The sequence below is a fragment of the Protomyctophum bolini genome (assembly GCF_963924005.1).
Source record: "Protomyctophum bolini genome assembly, chromosome: 5".
Taxonomy (NCBI): Eukaryota; Metazoa; Chordata; class Actinopteri; order Myctophiformes; family Myctophidae; genus Protomyctophum; species Protomyctophum bolini.
This window is the reverse complement of record NC_137866.1, coordinates 23698748-23709131: the sequence shown is the minus strand read 5'-3', so window position 1 is coordinate 23709131 and position 10384 is coordinate 23698748. Positions and strand designations below refer to the sequence as shown.

At 41.0% G+C, this 10384-nt stretch overlaps 1 protein-coding gene across 1 annotated transcript in view; it reads right to left on the bottom strand.

Moving 5' to 3' along the window:
• Positions 1-2922: 2922 nt before the first annotated feature.
• LOC308314902 (inactive dipeptidyl peptidase 10) overlaps positions 2923-10384 on the bottom strand; it is a gene marked incomplete at both ends in the record, with an annotated part of 29755 nt that continues 22293 nt past the window's right edge. Inside the window, 10 exons of the mRNA XM_080762686.1 lie at positions 2923-3140; positions 3251-3323; positions 3444-3502; positions 3814-3913; positions 4076-4130; positions 4236-4430; positions 4780-4846; positions 6328-6426; positions 7594-7641; positions 7894-8012. Of these exons, the coding sequence (XP_080618812.1) occupies positions 2923-3140; positions 3251-3323; positions 3444-3502; positions 3814-3913; positions 4076-4130; positions 4236-4430; positions 4780-4846; positions 6328-6426; positions 7594-7641; positions 7894-8012 (1033 nt within the window). The remainder of the gene's footprint in view (positions 3141-3250; positions 3324-3443; positions 3503-3813; positions 3914-4075; positions 4131-4235; positions 4431-4779; positions 4847-6327; positions 6427-7593; positions 7642-7893; positions 8013-10384) is intronic.

Here is a 10384-nt window from a genome sequence, read left to right as displayed (position 1 = left end):
AAGACTAGATCATCACCTAGATCTGCATATATGGAGCCAGCCAGCAACTCTACATCTGACCTCAAACCTTGGATCTCCATATATGGAGCTGACCTGTTCTGACATTCCATATGTTGATCCTCCCCAGTGTCCCCACCCGTTATTCCTGTTCTGACCTTCCTTATGTTGATCTGACCTCATCAAACCCTGTACACACAAGAGGCACTCCATAGGGGCGCCTGCTGGCCAAGTGTTCCATCCAGGCGCATGCCACTGTGGTGGCAAAATTCATATAACTATGGTACGTATAGATAGACTATAGACTCTATAGTCTATGGGAAAATCATTCCTGTGCATACTCTCTATACTAGTATAGAGAGTATGCACAGGAATGATTTTCCCATCAGGACACGCCCCCCCCCATCTAGACTGAGTGGCAAAACATTGAGCAGCATGGAGTGTTGGGGTTTGGGAGCGCTCGTTGGAAATCACTCAACCGTCCTGCGTACCACCTGTTTCTAAATGTCACATAAAGACATAATGCAGGAGGCAGCAAAATGTTGTGTTGTTGAAAACAAGCACTTCCAAACTCTGACACTCAAATGCAGGACATTTCTTGACAGAAAGTAGCTCATAACGTTTCTATGGTGGATTTTTATGAAACAAAAACTTTGCAGATAGAAAGAGGATAATTCAAGCTTTTCGTACAGCTGCAATGTTGGTGAGTTCACCATTGTTTAATGCAATCAGACAGGACTTTTCTGTTTGGATGAATGGGCTGCCAAGGAAGTAGTTTTTTGCCACTCAGGCCCCTTTTCCACCGGTTGGTTCCCAGTGGGAATTATGAATTGAGTGTGCAAAACCATACCTATATTAGATTGTTATCACCATTAAACTTCCCCAATTGAGTACTTACACAAAGACAATGATTTATTGTATTACAAATTTTACATTTTTAAATATGCAAATGAGGCATTATGTAGGACAATATGCAAAATAATAATAAAAAAAAGCTACTACTGTGGAAGGGTTATCATGTATTAATTTACTTGTATTGATCCTATAAACAATTTAATATAGGGTATAGTTTGCCCACCAATTTTGGAGCTCTGGCTCATGGACTAAAAACCAAAAAGAACTGAACCGGTTCCCATTGGGAACCAACCGGTGGAAAAGGGGTCTCAGTGGGCGTTCCCGCATAACTTCCAGGTACGATGATGTCACGCGCATACCCTCTATTGATTAATTGAATGTAGCCTACTAGTAGATGGGAAATTTTAACCCTCTGTAAGGAGAAAGCCTAGTCACCGATCTGTTGTTACCGTTCTGGACATTGCCTGTTGCCAGGGACATGGGGAGGCTGGGAGGCAGGGATGCTGCTACTCTGTTGTACTGAGAACTACAATAAAATAATGAAGTTTTGAATCCTGACCATGGAGTCCTGCAATTTCCTGATTTGTTTACTTACTTATAGTAACATCAAAAACTTCCATAACATCACTATAGGCTTTGGCCTGACAGCGTGTCGCATGTTTGAGTCCTGTTCATGGCGACCTTTTCTGCATGTCTCTCCCCTTCTCTCTCTCCCTCTTTTCTGTCCATCTTCACTTGATACTATATCAAGTGTGGCCACTGGCCAGTACAGAATTAATTTAAATCCATATGTTGATCTGGCCCCCCATGCCAAAGTGCCAGTGCTCGCCCAGCAGTCTGCAGACTGCTGCGGATGGCGAAGTCGCTTCTCTCCCTCAGGGTGTCTTACTGGTACTATTGTGTGTGTGTGTGTGTGTGTGTGTGTGTGTGTGTATGCGGTGCCGAGCTGTTGCCTGTTACCAGCTACTGGCTACTCTAATATATAGAGTAGCCTATAATTTAACTATACAACTGAACACTTGAAAAGAAAACCTTGCCTAATCTAATGTCTAATTAGGTCACTTAACACACGCACACACACACACACACAGTTTTAATAGTAATAATAATAATAATAATGAGAAACCTTCTCAAAATGTATTAAAATTACTTAATTAGAATCTTAAAATATTGAGATGTCACTATTTTTTAACACATTTTATTCCTAACTTTAACCTGAGTAAAACGGTGCCAAAAGCCTAAACTTAACCCCAGTAAAACTATGCCTAAACTTATTTCTGACCTTATTCTCAGTACAACAAAATAAAGAATACAAGAACTGCCGCACCAAGCGGTCGGTGTGCGGTCGATCAAGATCTCATCCAACAATACAGCATGCTTCTCTCTGAAAGAGTTGCTTTTTTGGGATGCAACATACAGTAGCAGCCAACTTATTGTTTCAGAGAAATAATCACATATTGTTTCCCGTCACTAAAATGACACCACAATTTATAGATAGTCACATGGTGGATTATTTGAGTTGTTTTAAAACTTTTAATGATTTTTTTACATCACAACTGGTGCAGTGAATAGCATAATCATTCTTTATCACATTCATATGAAACTAACATAACAAAACTTGTGGGAAAAGTCCATGTGGTGTATTTGGCACATTGAGGATGAACAGTATGCATGACATACAGTAACAGCATTTAGGCAGAGTTTTCACATTAACCCTCGCTGGGCGGAATGAGGAGCTGCAAAACACCGAAGGACGCATTGTAAACCACGCCACATCATGCAGCCATTACGACATGCATGTTTTCGACTAGTTTGTAAACTTTGGGTAGAATCAGTAGCCTACCTGCTCACACCATCTCTCGTGACTCATGTAAACAAACAGGGCCTTAAACATATAACAGCACAAATTGTGTCAACAAAAGGTATACGGTTTTTATTGTTGTTGTAGGCGGTGAAGCCGATATGTTTGGTCCCCACTCATGTGCTCTTGTGTCTGGTAGTTCGACCCAAGTTAATGCATAATATGGTACATTGTCCTCAGAGGTTCAGAGTGTTCCTCTCCATAATAACTCAGTCATCCTCTTCCTCTGGCTCTTCTATGGGAGCGAAGAGGAGGCTGTGTCTCAGGCAGGTTTGAAGGTAGTTCACCACTGTTCGCTGGAAGTGTTGGATGCTGCGCGGCTCTCTGAAGTTGTGACCCTCATCTGGATACAACTGCAATGAATAGTTGGCCTCCACCTTCACCAGACGGCTCAGGAGCTCAGCACTGTGCTGGAAGTGTACCCTCGCTGTGTAAAAAGAAAGAAACATACCCACACCCACAAACATGACGTTCAATCCAAGAAATCCACACCATAGCCAATTCTCATTGAAATCTATTGCACAGCTGACTTCTCACCATCTGCAGTTCCATGAAGAATAAGGAAATTTTCATCTTTCAGCTTGTTAACCTCATCCAGCAAAGATGCAGACTAAAAAGGCAATGCAAGAAGAAGTGCATAAAGTAAATAAAGTATCCAACCGATACAAATCTTAGCAACTGACCAAAAACACTCACTTATATGTCCAGAGCTTTATTTTTAGACACTCACAGAGTAAATGTGTTCCTCCTTGGCTGGAAGGCCCAGGTACCTCTCTGAGAAGGCAGCACCTGAAAGAGGTAGAATGTTTTATGTTATTTGTTGGTGGCTGAAAATACAAAGGATCTTACACAACAATACAAGACTTTTGATGAATATGACTTTATTGTTGATGGAGTGAAACTTTACTGAGTAGTAAAACTCTAAATGCACCTTTATGCAACCTTTATGCCCTTTATTGCCATATGTTATTCCATCTATTCTTTGTGTATGAAATATGGGCTATAAAAATAAAGTTGCCTTGCCTTGCCCTTGACCATAACTACTGCACCATAGATCCATCCCACGTGCTTACTGAATGAATTGCATAATTTCAACTCACTGTACAATCTGAAGTCAGTTATGGGTGTCACAGCAGCTGTACATTGAAATACTTTGTTTGTTGCTGCCAACATCTTGAGGGCTAAATAACCCCCAAATGCCTGTAAAGAAAGTCATCAAACAAAAAACAAAAAAAAGTTATCCATGTAATATCTTTGAATAGCCAAAGCAAAAAAATAGCTACATTTTAAAATTACACAAATGCTTTCCCGGTCTTAACGGGCTAAGAGAAGTAGAATCTCCCAATTTAAACACAGACCGACCTTGCCATACAGGGCCATGCGACGATCATCAATGTAAGGCAGTTGCATCAACCATCTGTGGAAACAGGTCAAACAAAAGCTTTCAGTTTATCTACACGCTGAAAATATTCAGGGATACATCAATGGCATGGCATGGACACATTAGCAGGTCGACACTGACTCCACTACTCCTAGTTGATCTTTGACTCTAAGTGAGCCAAGCTTGCGTGGATCCACAGTGGAGGTCTTCTGTCCACGGCCGACCCCGCTCCGCCCATCCACCCAGGCCAAGGCCATATTGTGTGTGCTGGAGAGGACCTGAGGCCAGCCCAGGGCGAATTCCTCAGTCACTGCTTGACTGCCAGGCACTCCATCTCTGTATGGCAACGGAAGGATCATACCATTTACTCACATCTGATTTCACAGTTGTACATTGCTCTGGATTTAAGATAAGTCTGCTAAATGCTTAAATTGTAAGCAGGATGAGCTGGTATATGGTAACAGGTATATGAGGCTTGGGTGAGAATGCAAATGAGAAAATGTCACACTCAACCACCTAGAGCTTTTCTGCCAGCTTGCCACAGTCAATTTGTTTAGGTCATATATAAAAGATAATTTACATGTATCTAAATTCAATTGAACTGTAATGTTCCTAACTTCCCACTGTACCTAGTCTCATGCAATGACACCAGTGACCACTGTGGCTGTAATTCAGTCATACTTACACAATGATGAGAAGAGGGTGCAAGGTGGCCTCATAGCCCTGCGGCAGAGATAGCTTCAGGTGCAGGTCTAATGAGTGTAAAACAAGATAGTAGTATGTCAACTGCTGTATAATGGAGGTTTTGGTAGAGCCGTGTCTACACTCTACAACATCTCCAGAGTACAGACACTGGACCAGTAAATTAGGTCCCTTGAGGCTGATACCGTACAGTATGTGCAATTATGTCAACAGTGAATTCTTATGTCTTATGTGGTCAGACCCTCTATCTACAACAATAGGTCATAAGATATAGTGGCCGCACAAAACATGTCTGTCCAAAACAGTTTGCCAGAGAAAAGTCTAGGCAAATCGCTATTGACTAGCTGGACTGTAACAGAAGTCCATGGTTGGTCCATAGACTGGTATCACCTTGTTTTGCAGAATCCTGATCTGGTCTAGAGTGAATATAGCCGTGCTCGGTGCTCCTCCAAAATTACTCCCCTCGGCCAGAGGTGTCATAATTGCATTAATATTATGTATGTATATGAATCCTACTCCTAATCCTAATCCTAATCCAACTCGTATAGCAACTGGCAAGACTATTAATTCAGCTTTCATATGGGGAATGAGGTCTGTCACACTTTTTGTTTTGTCTTTGGGGGATTCCTTAGCCACTTCTGCCCCAGATGGTAGACATCTGACTAATGTAAGACTAAGGATAATGTGAATTGATACCGATACTGATAATTTAATACTACTGATGGAATATGTAATGCTGTCTCCTAGAGAGGGCATGACTTAGAATCTCACTCGCAAGGAGATACCAAATCAAGCAATTGATGCTTTGATTGGCTTTTGATTGCTGCATTTGTCCCCTGCAGTCTGAAATAGAGAGATATGTGCAGCCAGTGCCTCTCTGTCAAGGCAGGATACAGTGGGTGGAACTGCAGTCAGTAATTGCTTGGGAAAGGTATTGATCATTCTGGGAGAATGCATTGTGACCAATAGATCATAAGTAAATGTTTTTGTTCAATAAGCACCCATGGTCAGATGACACTAATGAATACAAAAACGGGCTTCTCTACTGTACCATGGTTATCTGCTGATAGGGTACGGAACAATGTCTCCTCTACTGTACCATGGTTATCTGCTGATAAGGTACGGAACAATGTCTCCTCTACTGTACCATGGTTATCTGCTGATAAGGTACGGAACAATGTCTCCTCTACTGTACCATGGTTATCTGCTGATAAGGTACGGAACAATGTCTCCTCTACTGTACCATGGTTATCTGCTGATAGGGTACGGAACAATGTCTCCTCTACTGTACCATGGTTATCTGCTGATAGGGTACGGAACAATGTCTCCTCTACTGTACCATGGTTATCTGCTGATAAGGTACGGAACAATATCTCCTCTACTGTACCATGGTTATCTGCTGATAGGGTACGGAACAATGTCTCCTCTACTGTACCATGGTTATCTGCTGATAGGGTACGGAACAATATCTCCTCTACTGTACCATGGTTATCTGCTGATAGGGTACGGAACAATGTCTCCTCTACTGTACCATGGTTATCTGCTGATAGGGTACGGAACAATGTCTCCGGGAGTCTCTTCTCCTGCAGTGCTTCAGAAAGGGGGCTGTTGTCCTCCAGAACAATGTATCCTTGAAGAAACAAAAAGAATGTATGAAAAGAAAAGTATGCTATGCTATGTTACGGTGAAATACTATAGAGTCAGGTAATGTACAGTATGCTATGCTATCATGTTACGGCGAAACACTATAGTGTTTACCATCTTTCATCCTGAACATCAGGTTAGTCTATCTATCAGATAGTAGTATTCTGGCAGCCAACAGGCTTCTTTTGTTTAAAGTGCAAAATTTGTTGGCCCAAAATATTGTCTATATAGTGTACATACATTCATGAATCCTCTTGCTGACCATCTGTCAGCAACGGCCATAGCCGTCACGACAAATGTGATGAGGTCAGCACAAATGTGATGAGGTCAGCACATTTTGGGCACATTTTAGCAATACAACTGGCTATGGCTGTTTTAAGCTCAAGGAGCTTTTTTGTGTGCAAAACTAATGCTCGGAATGGATTCAGAATCATGAAAACCTCCTAGTTTGACATGCTACTTAAAGCATAAGAAATGCAAAGGTGGTCTCAAGGAAGCCCAGAGGAGACCTGGCTATTTTCTCACTATCAGCAGGCCAGATCTATAGGGTCCCTGCAGCTGCCCCAACTAGGTGTCGGTCAGAGCAGGAGACAACTAAATGGTTCTAAACAGTTACTTATGCTATTATTAATGTGAATTGTGGTTCCAGATACCACATAAGCTCAAGGAGTTTTTTTGTGTGCAAAACTAATGTTCGGAATGGATTCAGAATCATAAAAACCCCCTAGTTTGACATGCTACTTAAAGCATAAGAGAAGTTTGAAAATGTTGCCTTATATAGGATGTTAATGGTAGGGTCACATATAAACCCCTATAAAAAATGCTCAGTGTATATATACTGACAGCCGGTCAGCAAGTGGATTCACAAATGTATGTATATAGACAATATTTTAGGCCAATGAAAAAGTCCAAGACTGCTCTAACCGGGAGCTAAAGACAGAGGGCAGTGTTCTCAAGCAAACAGTACTAGTGTACTGTAGAGTCATCAAAATGCAGAGCTACTGTCTGTCTGGCCCATACAGATAATTGTTTGCCTGGGTATGCCACCATCTACAGGCTGTTTGTAAAATGTCTAATGGGCATGAGTTGAGTGTATTGCTGCTAGTTGCTGGATGATTAAACCATTAGTCAGACAAGCAGATGTGATACTCACTGTAGGTGTCCTTTGTAATGTGAACAGTCACTTTAGGGATTCCTGGACCTGGGGGAATTGTTCAAAATAAAGTTATAAATCTGAATTGAGATAAAAGAGTATTAATTACCTAAGCAGTATGGATCTTGAATGTTTTTTGTGTAGGGGCATGCTTCAGTGCTCATGCGTGCAGGTGTGTGTGTGTGTGTGTGTGTGTGTGTGTGTGTGTGTGTGTGTGTGTGTGTGTGTGTGTGTGTGTGTGTGTGTGTGTGTGTGTGTGTGTGTGTGTGTGTGTACGGTATGTCAGTGTGGAATGTTTACCTAGGCAATAAAGAGTGAAATAAGTCTGATTGGGACTGAAATCAACTTTGAAAAAGCTACATCCATCGATGAGGTCACAGGAGATGCACTGGCGCTCAAAGATTCCATCCAGGTCCACGCTGAGAGATAAGAGTAGTGCAGTGTTAATATTGCTTACACTTTAGAGAATGTGAGAGACTGAAACTATTTAATGTGCTCCAGGATGCAGCCAATTGATTGCCTACATATTAAGCAATGTATCTGTGTTCCGAGACAAACAATTCAGACGAACGACCTCCCATGAACATACTGGATCAATAAGGGTGGATATCAAAGCTATATAGCACTGTTAGGCTCAGTCCAGTGTGTAATTGTCTGCTAATAATAGCTGACACAGCTGAATTCAACTGGTTTGCCTCCTCTGTAGTATTAAAGGAGAATTTCATACTAAAAGGCTTTCTTACCTTTCTTTGTAGTTGTTACGTCCCCATCAAAGAGGTCCAGGTGTTATTTTGTGCAAAAGTTCCTTATTGGCTATTTCCCCTACCATAAGCCCTAAATGAATTGCATTGAATTGAATGGGATGTATGGGGTGTTGTGCTAATTCGCTTATTTCCATCGAAATAAGTAGTAAAGTGTGCCGCTTGGGTTATTATTTACATTATGAAGAGAGGATATATACAAAGAAATTATCATTTTGAGCGATGGAAATAAGCAAATTAGCACAACACCCCATACATCCCATTCAATTCAATGCAATTCATTTAGGGCTTATGGTAGGGGAAATAGCCAATAAGGAGCTTTTGCACAAAATAACACCTGGACCTCTTTGATGGGGACGTAACAACTACAAAGAAAGGTAAGAAAGCCTTTTAGTATGGAATTCTCCTTTAAGCAAGGGATGTCCTCAAGCCCCAATCTATGTAATAAAAAACAATATAATACTATTATAGAAGCGTGAGGCCACCCCAAAACTGTTTCACTTGTAGCAATGTTAGGCTCAGTCCAGTGTGTAAATGTCTGATAATAATAGCAGACACAGCTGACTTCAGCTGTGTTTGCCTCCTCTATAATATTCAAGGTCACGGTAAACTTTATTGTCCACAGGGGAAATTTTGTCTTGGGCTTTCACCCGTGCTGCAGCCACACACAAAACATTAATGACAAACAAAATTCATAACAGAGGGAGACACGCAACATTACACAAGTGCACACATAGTGTGAATAATCTAACCTCGTACAGTCACTGCTGTTTCAGAGCCTCGTTCAACATTTTAGTTGACGCTGGTACACTGGTGAACTATTTTTTAAACCTGATGTACTTCGGTTCTTTGTACCTTCTCCCAGAGGGCATGAATTACAAACTCTCCATTTAAAACATGGGTAACATCACTGACAATTCTTTGAGCCTGTTTTAATGTAGCCTGCTCATAAATAGTTGCACTGAGAGATTACAGAACCAAACTGTGATACCAAATCTGACCAGGCTTTCCAAGACTGCTCGATAGAACACTAACATACATTTTTGGTCAACACCATGAACCCTGAGATGTCGGAGGAAGTGCAGTCTTTGCTGTAGTTTACTACAGAGACTGTCTACATGTGTGTTCCAAGTTAGTGAGTTGTCAATGCAGATGCCCAAGTATTTGTATGAGGAGACCTGTGAGATGGTTGAGTCATGAATGGCCTGTGATCATCACCAATACTCTTGGGGTAAAACACCATCTCCTGTGTCTTCTTAACATTAAGAACAAGGTGATTGTCATCACACCACTTTACCAAGCTCTGTACCTCTAAAAAGTAGTCAGCTAAATCCCTATCCTTATCCAGAAGGCTAAAATGGCAGTATCAACCGAGAATCGAATGATGTAATTATTCGGGTTGCCACTTCTACACTCATTTAGTAAAAAGGACAGGTGAGCTCACGCAGCCCTGAGTTGGGTCAAAAATGAATAGTACCATAAATAACAAGAACTGCACTCTGTCGAGTGCCTACTTGCTTGTTGCACACTAGTAGGCCATTTATGGCCTACTAGTGCGCAAGCAGAGCACGCAAGTACTGTCGACCGCTACAAACTGTCAAATCTCAGCTTCTCTGTGAAGGAACGTTTGAAATGTTGAATTATTAGGTTTAGCTATTTGCTACCTACCTACTTCATGCATGTAAAAAGTAGTATTCTGCATGGTACAAGTTTCTATCTATAAAATAAATACAGTTTTATCGATTTAGAATTATTCTGGATCCCTTTTTAGTTTCTCAAAGAAAAATAAATCATCGATATCCGATGAAAAAAAAGGTATATAAACTGAAATAAAATATGTTATCACGTATACAGTATAATTATTTTATTTTGTCAATTGCTTTAAATGTACTTAATCTTGGACTATAGTGATATTAATACTAAATGCCTCTGTGTATATGTATATGTAATTTGTAAGTTGATTAGCAGTATGCTGTGGTTACTTTGCGCCACTTTTGATGCGTATGCACCGTCCCAGCATATGACGTCAG